Genomic DNA, 19,590 nt, shown 5'->3' on the forward strand with positions numbered 1-19,590 from the left:
TCATTGTATTTGACATTATCTACTAGAATGTTGGGTGGGAAGCACTACGCATTTTAGTTATTAAAATTTAGCCGTTTTCATTTTTCTCTAATATCCTATCAATTCTAGTACCTAAATGTCTATTATTAAAGATATTATTTGCTTTTTGTTAGTTTATCAAATGTTAATTAGTTTCTCCTACATTAACATACTTCTCCTAACTTTACCATATGTCGAATCTTTCAAAGTTGGAATTTTTGGCTCTTGGCATGTCGGGCAAGAATTATTTGTCATGGATTTTGGATGCTGAAATCCACCTCAATGCCGACTCTCTTGGTAACGCCATTATTGAAGGAAACGATGCATCCCCCGAGGATCGTTCTAAGGCATTGATTTTCCTTCGTCGTCATCTTGACGAATCTCTAACGGAACAGTATCTAATGGCGAAAGATCGGTGTACACTGTGGATGGAATTAAAAGGTCGCTTTGACCATCAAAAATCGGCTATCCTTCCATGTGCAAGGTACAAATGGATGCATCTTTTTCTACAAGATTTCAAAAGTGTCTTGAATATAATTCAGCACTTTTCCAGATTGTTTCTCATTTGAAATTATGCGAAGAAACTATCACTGAATCCGAACTTTTGGAGAAAACTTATTCAACTTCTCATGCTTCAAACTTGGTTCTCCAACAACAATATAGAGAGCGTCAATTCAAAAAGTATTCTGAGTTCATCTCTTGTCTATTGGTTGTTGAGCAGAACAACGAGTTACTAATGCAAAATCACCAAACTCATCCCACAGGCTCATCTCCTATTCCTATTATTGAAGCTAATGCTACTGTTACTGAAAGTGGTGGGAAAAGGCATGAACAATTCATTAACAAAAAGAAGGTTGGTCCTTGTTAGGGTGCAAACCCATGTCCTACATCGGCAGAATAAAGATGAAAGCTCATCTTTATAAGTATCTACTAAATATAATAGTACGAGGCCTTTTGGGAAGGAGCCCAAGAGTAAATCCATGAGGGTTTGGCCCAAAGCGGACAATATCGTACTTTTATGGGTTGTGGACACAGAAGCAGCAGAGGCCCAACACCGGATATTCACGCTTCCGCACAACAAATGGTATCAGAGCCCAAGGTTTGACTTGGGCTAGACACAGGGATTCATCAGCAGGCCTAAGACTTGAAGGCGTACACTGTAAGGCATAGAACTCCTAGCTCGGGGTGAGTCATTGAGCAGGCCCGGTCCAAGGTTAAATGGATGAAAGGCGTCATAGGTCTTGTGGGACAAAGACCATTTGTGTGCTAGAACTGTTGATCAGGTGGACCCTTATCAGGTTGGGTGCCACAGGTCTAGTAGGTCCTTTTCAGGTTGGATGCCAAAGACCGTTTGTGTTCTAGCACTTCTGAAGTGGCGGACCCGGTCCAGGGTATATTGGATGCAGAGGATGTTCGATATGCATTTGTAGCAAATTCCCAAGAAGAGCACATGGACATGCAAGCTCAGGAGCATGTGAGGGCACTCATTTGACCAGGCGGTGACATGTGGTGCAAGACATGGCTCATGGTAGCATGGTGTGTTGGCTAAGGGGAGGTTATTAAGACTTGTGATGTTTCGGGTGTCTAGAGTTGGGGCTGTAAAGTGTGGGAGTCCTCCATAGAGGTCAAGGTCCGAGTCAAGATAATGGTCCTTAGTTTGAGGGAAGGATTGTTAGGGTGCAAACCCATGTCCTACATCGGTAGAATAAAGATGAAAGCTCATGTTTATAAGTATCTACTAAATATAATAGTACGAGGCCTTTTGGGAAGGAGCCCAAGAGAAAATCCTTGAGGGCTTGGCCCAAAGCGAACAATATCGTACTATTATGAACAGTGGACACAAATGCAGTAGAGGCCCAACAGAAGGATATTCACGCTTCCGCATAACAGTCCTAATTCCTATCAAAAGAAGGGGAAGAAAAATGAAACTATATATCATCGATGTGGCTCACAAGGGCATTGGGCAAACGTTTGTCGTATTCCAAAACATCTTGTTGATCTATATAAGGCTTCGGTTCAAGGAAAAAATGTTGAAACCAATTTTGCTCAGTTTGAAGTGCCAAATGAAAATGCCCATTTTGATCTTCCGGATTTCAAGGCTACGACAAATCATAGCGAATTTGATAACATTGATACTTTTATTGGTGATGTCTAAGCCTATTTACTAGAACTTAATGCTATTTTCAATAAATGACCATGTTTGTCTTGGTCTAGGGATTTTTTTTTATTTGTTGTTTTTGTTTTACCTTTCGAATAATTAATTTCACCTAGTGAGTTAATTTGTTTTTCTCCTTAGTAATGATTTTTGATTTTGTTCCACAATTTCATTACCACATCTTCTAGTTTTTTTTTTCTCCTTTTTATTATTATCATTATTCATTCATTCATTTTATTTCTTCTTAAAGGACGATGGACGTTGCTAGTAAAAAGTTAATAACAAATGGCGAAGATATTTCTGTTGTAGACAGTGCAACAACACATACAATTATCCGTGATAAACGATTTTTCTCCCATTTAACATTAGCCACAGCTAATGTCAATACTATATCAGGGACATCAAACATAATTGAGGGGTATGGAAAAGCATCTCTCATGTTACCAAATGGTACAAAAATCCATATTCATGAGGCCTTATTCTCGAAAAGGTCTCAGCGAAACTTATTGAGTTTTAAATATATCTGTCTTAATGGATATCATCTTGAGACAATAACTGAGGCTAACACAGAGTACCTATGCATTACTAAAATTATATCGGAAAATAAAAAATTATTAGAAAAACTTCCTCGCTTGCTCTCAGGATTATACCATACTACCCTAATTGAATCATATGTTGTTGTGAAACATTCAAAAACTCTTGATTCCAATATTTTTAAAATTTGGCATGACCGATTAGGTCACGCTGAAAAGACAATGATGCGTCGAATTGCAGAAAATTTGCATGGACATCCCTTAAAGAATTTGAAAATCTTATCCACTGACGATTGTCCATCTGATACTTGTTATCAAGGAAAATTAATAATCAGACCATCTTTAACGAAAGTTGGCGTCGAATCTCCTAATTTCCTACAACAAATTCATGGCGATATATGTGGACCTATTCACCCCAGTAGTGGACCATTCCGCTATTTTATGGTTCTAATTGATGCTTCAACAAGGTGGTCTCATGTTTGTCTACTTTCAACTCGTATTGTTGCATTTGCAAGACTTCTTGCACAAATTATTAGACTACGAGCTCAATTTCCAGATTTTAGTATTAAAGTATTCGTCTTGACAATGCTGGTGAATTTACATCTAAAATATTTGATGAATATTACATGTCAATTGGTATTGATATTGAACACCTTGTTGCCCACGTGCCCACTCAGAATGGTATGGCGGAAAGTTTTATAAAACGATTGCAATTGATTGCCCGACCATTAATTTTAAGGTCGAAGTTACCATTCTCAACATGGGGCCATGCAATATTACATGCAGCATCACTAGTATGTATAAGACCAACCAGCTATCAATAATACTCTCCCTTACAACTTGTACTTAGTCATCAACCAAATGTATCTCATCTTAGAACTTTTGGTTGTGGAGTGTATGTCCCAGTAGCTCCACCGCAAAGAGCAAAAATGGGTCCTCAACGTAGACTCGGTATATATGTTTGATATGATTCTCCATCCATCATCAAATACTTAGATCCCCTAACAAGAAATGTTTTTAATGCAAGGTTTGCTGATTGCAAATTCGATGAGTCAAATTTCCCGTCGTTAGGGGGAGAAAAACTAAAGTTTGAGGAACATCGTGAAATTTCATGGAATACACCAACATTAGCCCATTTTGATCCTCGTATAAAGCAATGTGAGCTTGAAGTTCAAAAGATCATACATTTGCAGAATATTGCAAATAAAATGCCTGACGCATTTGCTGATACGGAAGGGTGACAAAATTGCATATACATGTTGCAAATGCTCCGGAAAAGTACGTATCCCAGAAGGAGATCATGATAATATAAATAACTCAAAGCCACGTTTAAAGCGTGGTCGACCTCTTGGTGCAAAAGATTCAGTTCCGCAAAAAAAAAAAACAAGAGTCATTTCGGAAAAAGACAATATTTCTGAAAATTTGATTGAACAATCAATTGTGAATGAACAAATTGCACCTCAAGAGGAAAATGTACCCCAAAGCAATGAAATACCTATAAATTATGCTGGTACGAAACAAAATTGGGATAGGAATAAAATTATTCCTAACAATGAGTTTGCTTTTACAATTATTCTAGATACCATAAAGCATATTGATGACCCTGAACCACAATCCGTCGAAGAATGCCAAAATAGAATTGATTGGCCAAAGTGGGAGGAAGCAATCCAAGCAAAGTTTAACTCATTAACAAAGAGAAAAGTTTTTGGTCCAATTGTTGAAACTCCTAAAAGTATAAAACCCGTCGGATACAAGTGGGTATTTGTACGAAAACGCTACGAAAAAAATGAAATCGTGAGATATAAAGCTCGATTAGTTGCTCAAGGGTTTTCACAAAGACCTGGGATTGCTTACGAAGAAACTTATTCCCAAGTAATTAGAGCTGGCATAAAAGGCCGCGGGCTAGTGGGCGGCACGGCCAGGCACGGCCCACGGCACGACCCGGTGAGAAAATCGAGGAAGCACGGGCACGGCACGACTGGGCTTGAGACGGGCTCCGACGCGATTTTCTTCAGAAATCTGTGTCTGCTTGTGTCTGCCCAAGCACGGTGGAGCCCGACACGCACCAGGCACGACGAGCCTTGCCCGGCCCGGCCCGAAGAATAGCCTGTTGATCATCATTTATTAAACAAAAAGTACACTAATATTTAATAAAATATATATTTAAACCATTAATCATCATTTATTAAACAAAAGTACATTAATATTTAACAAAATATATATTTAAACCATTAATCATCATTTATTAAACAAAAAGTACTAAAAATATATCAATTATATAACATTTATTTTAAAATAAAAAAAAAATATTAAAGCACGTGGGTCGGCCCACGGACAAGGCACGAAAAGCCCATGGGCCAGGCACGGCCCAAGCACGAAAATGACCATGCCTTGAGCGGGCCGCGGCGTAGGTTTGGATCAGTGGGCCTGGCACGGCACGGCCCGAGGAGCCCAATATCCGTCCTTGGCCGGACCAAATTGGAGGAAGTCACGCGGGCCGGCCCTGCACGGCCCATTGCCTACTCTACCGGTAATGGATGAAATCACATTTCGTTTTCTAATTAGTTTGGCAGCGTCAGAAAGGCTCAATATGCGTCTTATGGAAGTACTCACAACCTATCTTTATGGATCACTTGATAGTGGCATCTATATGAAAATTCTTGAATGAAAGATTTCATGTACCTGAAGCAAATAAGTTCAAGGGACGAAATATGTACTCAATCAAACTCCAAAGAGCTCTATATGGACTAAAGCAATCTGGAAGGATGTGGTACACACGTCTTAGCGAATATTTGCTAAAAGAAGGATAAACCAATAATGCTATTTGTCCATGTGTCTTCATTAAGAAATCCAAGTCGGGGTTTGCTATAATTGCGGTATACGTTGATGATCTAAACCTTATTGGAACCCTTGAAAACCTCACTGAAACTGCCGTTTATTTAAAAAGGGAATTTGAAATGAAAGATCTTGGTGAGACAAAATTTTGTCTTGGATTACAAATAGAACATACTCTAAATGGAATATTTGTCCACCAATATAGATATACACAAAAGATCTAAACGTTTTTACATGGACAAAGCACATCCATTAAGTTCACCAATGGTCGTGAGATCACTCGATGTAAATAGGGATCCCTTTCGCCCTAAAGAAAATGGGGTGAAGAAATCCTTGATCCAGAAGTACCATATTTAAGTACAATTGGTGCCCTCATGTATCTTGCTAATTGTACAAGACCTGACATTGCATTTTCAGTCAATCTATTAGCAAGATATAACTCTGCTCCAACTAAAAGACATTGGAATGGGGTCAAGCACTTTTTTCGATATCTTAGTGGCCCTATTGATTTAGGCTTATTCTATCCTTATAGTCCTAAATCAAAACTAGTTGGATATGGAGATGCATGTTATCTATCCGACCCACATAAGGGAAGATCACAAACTGAGTATTTATTCAATTATGGAGATACAACTATATCTTGGCGGTCAGTGAAGCAAACAATCGCTGCTACATCTACAAATCATTCTGAATTACTGACAATACATGAAGCAAGCCGCGAATGTCTTTGGTTAAGCTCTATGATACATCATATTCAGGATTCATGTGGATTTCATTCAATTAAAGATTCATCAACAGTATTATACGAAGACAATGTTGCCTGCATTGCACAACTTAAAGAAGGCTTCATTAAGGGAGATCGAACGAAGCACAACAATCCGAAATTCTTCCTCACACATGATCTGTAGAAATAGGGTAAAATTGACATTCAACAAGTGCGCTCAAGCGACAACCTGGCAGATCTCTTCACCAAAGCATTACCTACTTCAACATTCAAGAAATTTGTCTTTAAGATTGGAATGCGTCGATTAAAGGACCTATAAGCCGGAGTCTTCGTTGTTATCCGTAAAGGGGACGTCATTCAATAAGAAATATATTCTTTCCCTCATTAATCTATAACAATTACAAGTATTTTATGTAATACTATACCCCTGTCCCGGTGGTTTGTTGTCTTTTAATTTTGGCACAAAGATCACGGAAAGAGGAGGAGACCAATTATTAGCGTGGGGATTCTCAAAAATAGAATATAATAGAAGAACAAATGAGCGGGACGGAGGCAGGCCCGTCCTTCAGCCCGTGCGGCTGCACAGGGCTCCCAAATTTTTGGCCCAAGAACCCACCCATATGATAAGTAAATGTAACGCATTAAAAGAATATGAAAAGCACCGTGTGTCAGTGGTTTGTATTTTGCCTCCCATCCTCAAGTCACGTGTTCGATTCTTACACCTCTCCAATCTTTTATTTTACTTGCATTTTTACAGTTGGGCCCACATTATTTTGCTTGCATTTTTACAGTTGGTCCTACATAATAGTTTTGATTTCCATATTACCATATATCCTATTTCTAGCAAATGGGGCTCTAAATAAGTAGGTCATACTCATATTTTGTACTTCTTAAAAGTTCAACCCAATTTAAAATAATTTCCAACAAGTAAAATTTGACTTGAAAAATACCCAAAAAATTGGGAGATGACTTTTAAATTGGCTCACGAAATTAAATAACTAATAATTTTATATTCTTATTTGGGTTTAAATGTGTAGATACCCGTATCCGTCGATATTGGAATTTATAGAGAACCCGACAAACACCCGATGATGATAGGACGCATGTATTCTTTAGTTGTCATTGTCATTATTTGAGTTCGTTTTACGATGTAGAATGGGCGTCGTCGATGAAGTATTTTATTAATTTAAATGATATTTAAATTAATGTTTTTTAAGTGATTTCATTCTGTTAATTTAAATGATATTTAAATTAATGTTTTTTAGTGAGTTCATTTTGTTATTTTAAATGATATTTAAAATATGGTTTTTTAGGTAAATTCAATTTATTTTATTTTATTTTGAATTTATTTTCTTAAGTTTATTTTATTGAAAATAAAATAAATATTTGATTTGAAAAATTATTTTATGAGTATATTTGATTTGAAAAGTCATTTAGTTTAATGGGTTATTTGATTTGAAAAATCGATTTTAAAAAAGCGAAGAACTCGTCTTGAACACTTGTTTTTGAGCTTGATTTGAGCTCGGTTTTTGAGCCCGTTTTCTTTGCGAATTGGCACGAATCTCGAGTACATTAACCCACCTAGACCTCTACCCATCCACCCTTGTTCGAACCCCCCATACCACGGCCCAAATCCTCGTCCCAAACCCCTCAGAAGCAGCCCACGCATAAACCGAGCCCCCCTGTTTTGCGAGCCAATTCTCGAGCCCAAACCCGCTCCAAATACTACCAAAACCCGTGCCCATTAACCCTAACCCATACCCTAGTATCCTACCCATATTAACTTACCTTAATCACCAAGAAAACCCCCCAAACGAACCCTAGAAAACCCCCCAAAAGCTGCTGGACAGCTGCTATGTTCAGCAGGCCCGACTGCCTCTCCCTCTCTTTTACCCTACTTTAACTCCTTATAAATACCACCCCTTCACCATATATTCATTCCTCTAAGTTCTCCATAGATCCTACCATCACTCACAAGCTTTAAACCTCAGAAACAAACCCTAATTGCCTCTCAAAAACCCTCCACAAAACCGACATACAAACTGAAACTGTTTGTGTGTCTTCCTCGAAAAACAATTCGTTTCTCCCTCAAACCTCCATCAAAACTCGAGTTTCTTGTTCCTAATTAACCACATAACATCCATCTACACATTAGACAAAGATTTACGAGCCAAATTGCCCTTGAGAGTACACGAAATCCCTCGAAAAACAGAGTGTTATACACTCTGTTTTTTGATTTATTCTTGTCTGTCCAGTTCTGTTTGTGCTCGTTTTTTCGTGCCCAATAACCCAAAACGAGCAGGGGTTGCTTTAAGATCTCTGTTCTCCTCTCTTTCTAGTTTTCAAAACATCTTTCAAATCGAATTTTCATCGTGAAACGAGGGAGAAATCATTGTTTAAAAGTTGCTGTCCAGATTTGCCAAAAACGCGTGTTTGCTTTGTTTCTTCGTCGACGACGGCCTCTCGAGATAAAATCTACCATCGATTACGACCCAAGACGGTGTCAACGATACATGTAGGTTGAGGGTGTATCAAATCCTCCTCTTTCTCCCTTTTATTTCGTTTTTTTATGTTTGTTTTTTATAGTTTGTTTTTATTCGTTTTATCGTTTTGTTTATCGATTGTTTAATTAACTATGAAACTAGTTTAGTCCGAGTATGAGTTAAAGTACCACCATGAACACCCGCGTTGACTTGAGATGGGAAAATAAACCGCTACTTCAGTCGGTCGCACACCCCCGTCTCATTTACATATCCTCGTGTTCAAGGTAGGGCATAAATAAAACGAATTTCTAACTTCGCTCTTCGCTTTCGACCCCTTTGTTATTTCGGCCAATTCGACACACCCTAGGATCCGTTGTATGTTAGTTTAACCTCTGATTGTTAACATATGACGTATTTAGACGACATTCGATCAATTTAATAACCTAATTAGACACGATAGGTGGCTTCGACATAAGCTTTAAAATCAACTAACAATTCTGTAATTCAATCGAATGCATCTCTCTTTCACATAATTTCTCGCTAGTATAAGAGTGCGTGATTAGCACCTTCTTATTAACACTCGATGAGTTAATTTAATTAGCGAACTTGACCTGATTTGACCCCTTTTAGGCCGTGTAGAATACACCTTTGCGCGACATCCTCTCAACCGATCAACGCCATTTTCAACTTGTTTTCTAATTTGTTTCGAGTTCATTTCGCAATCATTTGATCTAACTAATGAACCTGACCTAGGACCTAGGGTAGCCGTGTTTGGTTTGGCCGTGATTTGCCCGTGTCTTTTGGTCCTTCTGGTTTCGTCCATTTTATGAATCGTTTGTTCTTTATCGCTTTATAACTTGTAATTTATCGTTTGTTCATCGAGTTGTAATTTTCAAGTTAGTTTCCCTTTATCGAGTCAAAACATCTTTCAAAAACCTTAGTTTTGTTTGGTTAGATGGTTGTTTCCCAATGCATGTAAGAGCGTAGTAAATCGCATGTTGTTTAAAGCAACATGGCCCGGTTTATGCTAATGCATGCTTTGGTGCGTAGCCCTATGTCTAATTCGATGAGATTGAGCGAAAGCACACATCACGAGGAGTGACCCAAGGCCGTGTGTCATGTAGGCCGTGAGTCACCCCCTCTTGTGCACGGTTTTCTAGGCCAAACGGCCGTGTATTGCGTCGTGTGTATAGCTTTGTATTTAGATCGAGTTGTTTCTTTAATTTGTTGTTGTGTCGGCATGAAATGCCTGGTTTGTAATAGGTAGATCCCAACGGCTCCCCCATTCCCCATCAAGCCTTGTTTGTTTCGTTTGAATGTTGTTAGATTAATCAACCCGCATGCTAAATTACAACTTTGACAAAGTTAGTTTAGTTGCATCTAAATCGACATAGAAACTTCACATGATAGGGTTAAAACAACGTTTGCATATCATACATCGTAGTAGCTATGACCTTGTTTGAAATCCGACACTTGACTTAGTAGAGGCCGTTATCGACGGGCGGGGTTGGGTGTCCTTATGGGCTTCCCAACACGTACCCTCACCCCTTACTCAAGATCTATGGTTTGTGGATCCGTCTAAATACCATTGGATTACGAGAGTCATTCAAATCGAGTGATATAGGGTACAAGTCTTTATCTTTAATCACTCGTAGTCGATTGGCTTTATGCTTTTCGATGAAAGGTGTAAAGTTGACTTGAACGGTTCCAAGTTCCCAAAAAACTTGGTGGCGACTCTAATTTGTCTTAATTCGATTCGAAGGAACCTCGAGTCGATTATGCCTAGTGTGGATCCCGCGGACGCAGCCTTCCGAGGGCCTTGTCCACGATTTGGCGACTCTGCTGGGGAAAAGAGGACTAGTTACACTGTGTTTCTAGGGTCTTTTCCTCCGAGGTGAAACTTGAAAAGAAAGTGTTGGAAAGTAAAACATTACTCATAGTGCTACGATTCATGCATAAACCCTTAAGGACTTGCCCGGGCCGTCCCAGCGTTTCTTCGTGATGCGTGGGGGGCGACGTCCCACTATGCCAGGAAGCTGCACATTGCTCGCTTCCACTTCGCCTCGCGTGGTTCTTGATGGTGGGGACGATCTTCTAGGTACTTTACCTTAAGACACCTTGCTCTATAAGACCGCAAAAGGATGGAGGGCATAGACCTTCTTGTAGAAGACTTGCCGAGACTTAGAGATGTCTAGGAGCATACATCCTTATAACATGAGAATGACAATGTGCAATGTGTTTTCCCGAGTCTTTTTTTCGAAAATTCCCATGTCCTTTTCAAAACCGAACTTTTGAACAACTTATTTTCAAAATAGCATTGTTTTAAAAAACGCGGAACGCTGCCCAAATAGGACTAGAAATTTCGGCCCAAAATGAGCTTTTATAGCCGGCATGCTGCCCATTTCAAATCTCATTTTCAAATCAATCATTCGTTTTTTTCAAAATCCGATCCAAAATGTTTCTCGAACCTCAACCAAGCATGAAATGCGTCGAGTCGTGTCTGGGTCCTGGCCGTGTTAGGCTAGACGTTTTTTCATTCCAAGAGTCTAGAACACGACCTTGTTGGGTCACCCAAGCTCACCTCTTGGGCTTTGAGTCGTGTTGGTCGACCTTTTGGTCTAGGATAGTCCACAAAAAACGTCCAGGCTAGGCCCTTATAGACGTTTCACACGAACCCATGGGCTATGTTAGCCCAATCACGGGTTTAGTCACACCAAGTCCAGTTTAGAATCGAGTTATGACAGTTTGAGTCATGTCGTTTTGTCGAGTCTAAAGTGAACCGATGTCTAAATCAAACCGTGAGCTGAACCCTTGTTTAATCAATCTCAAGTCGAGTCTTTGTTTGAGTCAGGTTGGGGTCGTGTCCTTAAGTGTGCAGGGGCTCTTACTTTAAATATTGACTCAGAACGGGGTTTTCTTGTAGAAAGGCCGCCAAAAACCCGACGTCAAGCAATGGAAGATGCTGTTAACAAGCTTACTGAGGCCGTGAACCTCATGATGACCCGAATGGATGCAATCGAATCCAAGTGGGTGAAGATTCCCCTCCACCACCGACGATCCGGAGAAACGGTTCAAGTTCATCGAAGACCGTTTGAAGCTCTCCCGGGGAAGAACATCCACTATGAGAATGCTAGGGCCTATGCCCCGATTCAAGACAAGTTGCCCACGAACATGGTACTCACGACATCCCAAAGTTCAAGGGCACTCAAGATCCATCCACCATGTTAAGGCCTATAAAGGGTACTTAGACCAAGGGAGTACCTGCTGATATGCTCTCCGAAATTTTTGCCCAATCTCTGGGAGAACACCCGAAGGCGTGGTTCTACAATCTTGACCTTAAGAACTTCCCCACTTTCGAAGTTATTACGGTGGAGTTACGTAAGCACTATCTTGACAATGTTGAGATTCAAACCAACATAAGAACTTTGGAGGTTATGACACAAAAGGAGAAAGAGGGCTTTACTGAATTCCTCGCAAGATGGCGCGCTGAAAGCGTGAAGTTAGCTAAGAAGCCTGATGAAGTTGAAATGGTAGATAAGTTCGTAAAGAATCTACGACCTATTTACCGCAATGCTCTGAAATACCAGAATTTTGGCTCTTTCAAAGAATTGATAAGAATCGGGATAAAGGTAGAAGATGATGTCATAAGGGCAAAGGCTGAAAAGCCGAATGGGTACCAAGGGACCTCATCTTCTAAGGCCAAGGCCCCAGCAACGACCCATATTGATGAAGCCATCAATCTCTTAGAAGGGCAATCGAAGAAGTCGCAGCGCCAAACACCAAGGGCATTCACCGATATCGGATGCACTTATACATACGCTCTCCAAAGGCTCATAGCCCAAGGAAAGCTGAAGCCTATTGGTCCAACACCGGACCCTCCCACTGATCAACAAGGTAAATGGTATAAACCAAATGCCTACTGTGCCTTTCATCAAGGGAAAGGCCATGATACTGAAAGGTGCTACCGACTGAAGCACGAAATCCAAGACATGATTGAGAGTGGAACGCTCCCGATCCCAACTGTTAAACCCAATAACATCACGAATCCATTTGGCGATCACGCCAACTTTGTTTCTGTCGAAGACAACGTCGATTATTCCCATCTTATCCGCCCATGTCACTTGAAAGAGGTGTTTATCGGGAAAATATTTGTGGATTGCTGTGAATTCTTGCCAAACCCGAAGAATGAAATTCAATTCGGGAGTCTTGCTCCAGAATGTACTCCTCTCGTTAACGAAGTTAATAAAGGACAATTCGGCTCACCAACCTTCATCACTGGCGTAGATCCTCAGAGGACTACCTCGGGATGGAGGCAGACCATCAAAGGGATCAAGGACCAAAGCCGAGCATCTAAGCTGACAGCTGAACAAGGGAAAGCTCAAAACCAGATTTGAAATTATGAGTCGGGATCTATTTTCTTATCTTAGTCAAGTCGAGTCTAGGACTTTCTTTTCCTGAAGTTTAGTCGTTTGTTCCGCGATGACCTAGGGTGTGTCCTAGGAATCGTTCTTTCGAGTCTGTTAAGCTTTTGTCATTCCAATAAAAGTCGCAGTTTCAAATCCAAATATGTCTTGTTTCCAATCCTCAATCATTCCGGAAACATGATAAAATGCACAACACACTCAAAGGCATCCCTGGGGTAGAAATATGTCCTGTTTCAAAATGTAAGGTACACTAGGATCTCGTGTTTGATTCCTTTACCTATTCCATGTCTGGTGGTAGAAAACCTCCATCTGAACCAATGTTTATGACAGGCTTTTAGATGATTCTAGGACGAACCCGGACTAGCTCCTTGTTTTCCATATCGATGACGGAAGGCAAGCCTTTTTCCAACAAAATCATCCCATCTCGAAGAGAGAAGATATCAACCCGTTCTAACAAGGAATTGTTAGTTCTTACCCAAATTAGTTGGCAGAGCCCAGTTTTCAAGGTGTATCCATTTATGACTAAGAGAATGAATAGAAGATCATTTTCCAAGAGAGAAAAAAGATGAAAAAGAATGAAAAAATGAGAAAAAGAGAAAAATTGGAAAAATGAAAAAAAATGAAAAAAAAGAAAAATGAAAAAAGATGAAAGAAAAAGAAAAAAGGAAAAAAGATGTTGAAGTTATTGCGGAATGCTTTTTGGTTGAATGTCGAAGTTACGGAAGCCAGAAGTCAAGTCAAGTACCCATAGTTGAAGTTCAATGGGCGAAGCCCAAAAGCTTAAGTAGTAACCTCTTTACCCCTAAGTCCTTCCTGAGACGATTCTGAGGGGATAGTCGGGAATTTTGAGAATCATTCCGCTTGTGTTGTTACACCCAACCTTTAGGGTCCAGACATGGAAATTTGAACCCACGTCATTTTTCAACCCATTTGCACTCGTGGTTCATCAAACCCGAGACACCCATTCCAACCACATCAGCAGCCATAGCCCTTGGCCTTAGCACCACAAAACAAACCTTCAGAATGATGGTTAACCATTCCAACTTGTTATTACCAAGCTCCACATCCCAAAAGATCCAAGCCTTTTACACCTAACCCCAGACACGGGATTTAACGGTACCTTACAGGCTAGAATGGGATACGACATGATACCTTAGGTGAAACCTTCGAGTGTGTACACACAATCAAAATGCCATGTTTATGCACCATGATCGAACTACGTCGGATTTGATTTCGCTCCACGCGAATACGTAGGCAGTCCTTTAGAATAAGGGATTCAATCCACTCATCAACCAAGTTGTCATCTTGTCGGTTATTACGGGTCTTAACCAAGTCCAAATGAAGCCACCTTTGTTTGAGTCGGTCTTAGCACTCGATGTAGGCTAGGATAAGGATATAGGTTCAGATGAGTAGTGTCAAGTCTCGGAATGAGCTTTAACTAACGGTGTAGACAAAGATGCTCAGTCACATAGATGTGGGTTTATGTTGGGAACATAAAATATGAAAAACCCGCTGAAAAGAAAGAAGGCGTGGAAGAAAAATAGTAAAAGCCCGCTGAAAAGAAAGGAGGCGGTGACAAGAAATGATGAATACTCGCTGAAAAGAAAGGAGGCGAGGAGAAGAGTGACAGAATGTTCCCAACAAAAGTCATGTGTGATGTCTAAGTGTTCTCATAAAATCAGTCTGTGTTTAGTGTCTAGGCGAAGCCAACGTTGTTGCTCTGTGAGTTTAATCCACCTTGTCAATGCCAAGTGATCTTGATTCCCAGGTGCCCTCGGGAGCACGCCCATGCCTTACGATATCTCTGTCTCAAGTCCGACGACCTTGTGATTCCCGTTTGTCATCTTTTGGCGTCAGAATGGCCAATTTACATTTCTACCCCCAATAAGTCAATAATTGAATTAAAACCCGTGCACACTTACGGTTTTATTTTCCTTTTTTGTTTTACGGTAGCGGGCTACGCCCACGTTGTTTACGGGTCATACAGAGTGTCTGAGTCGTATTTCATGCTCACCCATCAAGGTTCGATTTCAATTTCAATTTCAAAATTTCAAAATTCCAAAAACTTTTTGCGAATTGTTGATAGATGATCCAAGTAGTGGAATCTTTGTGGGTCGATGATCCAATCCTTCGAAATTCAAAATTCAAGATTCAATTTTTGAAGGGCCGATGGCCCAACATACCAAGTGATGTCAAATTTAAACTTCGGGTCGATGGCCCAATTATTCAAAATTTTGAAATTCAATTTTCGGGTCGATGACCCAATCATTCAAAATTTTCAAATTCAATTTTCGGGTCGATGACCCAATCATTCAAAATTTTCAAATTCAATTTTCGGGTCGATGACCCAGTATTTCAAATTTTCGGGTCGATGACCCAATCATTCAAAATTTTCAAATTCAATTTTCGGGTCGATGACCCAGTATTTCAAATGATCTAATTTTAGGATCGATGATCCAAATGTGCTTATGTGATGATTATTGCTAGTACGTTTTTGTGTTTCAAATGTAGCAGGATATGCTTCAATCGGGGCTCTAAAGTCTTCGACTTTAGAGCCATTACAAATCAGGGCTCTGGCCGTTGGCTTCAGAGACCATTATCAAGATGAAAAGGATGACATCCACCAAGATTCAATTCAATACAAGAGTATGAAATGGAAGAATTCCGTAGCTGAAAGCAAATGATGAAAGCGGCGGCAACCTCCTTGGAAAGTCCCGTCCCATTCGGACAAGTGCCAGCAGATGATAAGTTTTGGACAAGTGTCAACAGATGATGAATTTTGGACAAATGCCAGCAGATGATAAACTTTGGGCATGTGTCGTGATTCTTAACTACGACGCGGGTTTGATTCCGTCAGAAACGGATACGTAGGCGCCTAAGGATAAGGCTCAATCCACCATTTAGGCAGTTTTTTGGGTCGATGACCAACGATGATAATTCGACGCAACAGAAGCAAGAGCCAATCCCCAACGAAGTTTCAGGTATGATCTCTTCTTATGGCCGGCGAGCTTATATACGCAAGTCTAATGGACTATAAACGACCCGAAGAATCCTCAGGTCGAAAGGGACCTGGGGTATACTTTGACTTTCGCCTTGTCCAAGCCTCAGTCAAAGTGGGGGCTCTGTAGATACCCGTATCCCTCGATATTGGAATTTATAGAGAACCCGACAAACACCCGATGATGATAGGACGCATGTATTCTTTAGTTGTCATTGTCATTATTTGGGTTCGTTTTACGATGTAGAATGGGCGTCGTCGATGAAGTATTTTATTAATTTAAATGATATTTAAATTAATGTTTTTTAAGTGATTTCATTCTGTTAATTTAAATGATATTTAAATTAATGTTTTTTAGTGAGTTCATTTTGTTATTTTAAATGATATTTAAAATATGGTTTTTTAGGTAAATTCAATTTATTTTATTTTATTTTGAATTTATTTTCTTAAGTTTATTTTATTGAAAATAAAATAAATATTTGATTTGAAAAATCATTTTATGAGTATATTTGATTTGAAAAGTCATTTAGTTTAATGGGTTATTTGATTTGAAAAATCGATTTTAAAAAAGCGAAGAACTCGTCTTGAACACTTGTTTTTGAGCTTGATTTGAGCTCGGTTTTTGAGCCCGTTTTCTTTGCGAATTGGCACGAATCTCGAGTACATTAACCCACCTAGACCTCTACCCATCCACCCTTGTTCGAACCCCCCATACCACGGCCCAAATCCTCGTCCCAAACCCCTCACAAGCAGCCCACGCATAAACCGAGCCCCCCTGTTTTGCGAGCCAATTCTCGAGCCCAAACCCGCTCCAAATACTACCAAAACCCGTGCCCATTAACCCTAACCCATACCCTAGTATCCTAACCATATTACCTTACCTTAATCACCAAGAAAACCCCCCAAACGAACCCTAGAAAACCCCCCAAAAGCTGCTGGACAGCAGCTATGTTCAGCAGGCCCGACTGCCTCTCCCTCTCTTTTACCCTACTTTAACTCCTTATAAATACCACCCCTTCACCATACATTCATTCCTCTAAGTTCTCCATAGATCCTACCATCACTCACAAGCTTTAAACCTCAGAAACAAACCCTAATTGCCTCTCAAAAACCCTCCACAAAACCGACATACAAACTGAAACTGTTTGTGTGTCTTCCTCGAAAAACAATTCGTTCCTCCCTCAAACCTCCATCAAAACTCGAGTTTCTTGTTCCTAATTAACCACATAACATCCATCTACACATTAGACAAAGATTTACGAGCCAAATTGCCCTTGAGAGTACACGAAATCCCTCGAAAAACAGAGTGTTATACACTCTGTTTTCGCGGTTTATTCTTGTCTGTCCAGTTCTGTTTGTGCTCGTTTTTCGTGCCCAATAACCCAAAACGAGCAGGGGTTGCTTTAAGATCTCTGTTCTCCTCTCTTTCTAGTTTTCAAAACATCTTTCAAATCGAATTTTCATCGTGAAACGAGGGAGAAATCATTGTTTAAAAGTTGCTGTCCAGATTTGCCAAAAACGCGTGTTTGCTTTGTTTCTTCGTCGACGACGGCCTCTCGAGATAAAATCTACCATCGATTATGACCCAAGACGGTGTCAACGATACATGTAGGTTGAGGGTGCATCAAATCCTCCTCTTTCTCCCTTTTATTTCGTTTTTTTATGTTTGTTTTTTATAGTTTGTTTTTATTCGTTTTATCGTTTTGTTTATCGATTGTTTAATTAACTATGAAACTAGTTTAGTCCGAGTATGAGTTAAAGTACCACCATGAACACCCGCGTTGACTTGAGATGGGAAAATAAACCGCTACTTCAGTCGGTCGTACACCCCCGTCTCATTTACATATCCTCGTGTTCAAGGTAGGGCATAAATAAAACGAATTTCTAACTTCGCTCTTCGCTTTCGACCCCTTTGTTATTTCGGCCAATTCGACACACCCTAGGATCCGTTGTATGTTAGTTTAACCTCTGATTGTTAACATATGACGTATTTAGACGACATTCGATCAATTTAATAACCTAATTAGACACGATAGGTGGCTTCGACATAAGCTTTAAAATCAACTAACAATTCTGTAATTCAATCGAATGCATCTCTCTTTCACATAATTTCTCGCTAGTATAAGAGTGCGTGATTAGCACCTTCTTATTAACACTCGATGAGTTAATTTAATTAGCGAACTTGACCTGATTTGACCCCTTTTAGGCCGTGTAGAATACACCTTTGCGCGACATCCTCTCAACCGATCAACGTCATTTTCAACTTGTTTTCTAATTTGTTTCGAGTTCATTTCGCAATCATTTGATCTAACTAATGAACCTGACCTAGGACCTAGGGTAGCCGTGTTTGGTTTGGCCGTGATTTGGCCGTGTCTTTTGGTCCTTCTGGTTTCGTCCATTTTATGAATCGTTTGTTCTTTATCGCTTTATAACTTGTAATTTATCGTTTGTTCATCGAGTTGTAATTTTCAAGTTAGTTTCCCTTTATCGAGTCAAAACATCTTTCAAAAACCTTAGTTTTGTTTGGTTAGATGGTTGTTTCCCAATGCATGTAAGAGCGTAGTAAATCGCATGTTGTTTAAAGCAACATGGCCCGGTTTATGCTAATGCATGCTTTGGTGCGTAGCCCTATGTCTAATTCGATGAGATTGAGCGAAAGCACACATCACGAGGAGTGACCCAAGGCCGTGTGTCATGTAGGCCGTGAGTCACCCCTCTTGTGCACGGTTTTCTAGGCCAAACGGCCGTGTATTGCGTCGTGTGTATAGCTTTGTATTTAGATCGAGTTGTATCTTTAATTTGTTGTTGTGTCGGCATGAAATGCCTGGTTTGTAATAGGTAGATCCCAACGGCTCCCCCATTCCCCATCAAGCCTTGTTTGTTTCGTTTGAATGTTGTTAGATTAATCAACCCGCATGCTAAATTACAACTTTGACAAAGTTAGTTTAGTTGCATCTAAATCGACATAGAAACTTCACATGATAGGGTTAAAACAACGTTTGCATATCATACATCGTAGTAGCTATGACCTTGTTTGAAATCCGACACTTGACTTAGTAGAGGCCGTTATCGACGGGCGGGGTTGGGTGTCCTTATGGGCTTCCCAACACGTACCCTCACCCCTTACTCAAGATCTATGGTTTGTGGATCCGTCTAAATACCATTGGATTACGAGAGTCATTCAAATCGAGTGATATAGGGTACAAGTCTTTATCTTTAATCACTCGTAGTCGATTGGCTTTATGCTTTTCGATGAAAGGTGTAAAGTTGACTTGAACGGTTCCAAGTTCCCAAAAAACTTGGTGGCGACTCTAATTTGTCTTAATTCGATTCGAAGGAACCTCGAGTCGATTATGCCTAGTGTGGATCCCGCGGACGCAGTTCCCGAGGGCCTTGTCCACAAAATGTTTAATATTATGA

The 19,590-nt window shown here is 40.1% G+C and overlaps 1 protein-coding gene across 1 annotated transcript; it reads left to right on the plus strand.

The window, feature by feature from the left end:
- The first annotated feature begins 209 nt into the window (after positions 1–209).
- Positions 210–2,173, plus strand: LOC141607429 (uncharacterized). The gene is made up of 4 exons (XM_074426778.1): positions 210–459; positions 561–871; positions 1,409–1,492; positions 2,027–2,173. The coding sequence occupies exons 1-4, from the start codon at positions 210–212 to the stop codon at positions 2,171–2,173; spliced, it is 792 nt and encodes a 263-aa protein (XP_074282879.1).
- Positions 2,174–19,590: the final 17,417 nt, after the last annotated feature.

Source organism: Silene latifolia, chromosome 10, assembly GCF_048544455.1.
Source record: "Silene latifolia isolate original U9 population chromosome 10, ASM4854445v1, whole genome shotgun sequence".
NCBI classification, from domain to species: Eukaryota; Viridiplantae; Streptophyta; class Magnoliopsida; order Caryophyllales; family Caryophyllaceae; genus Silene; species Silene latifolia.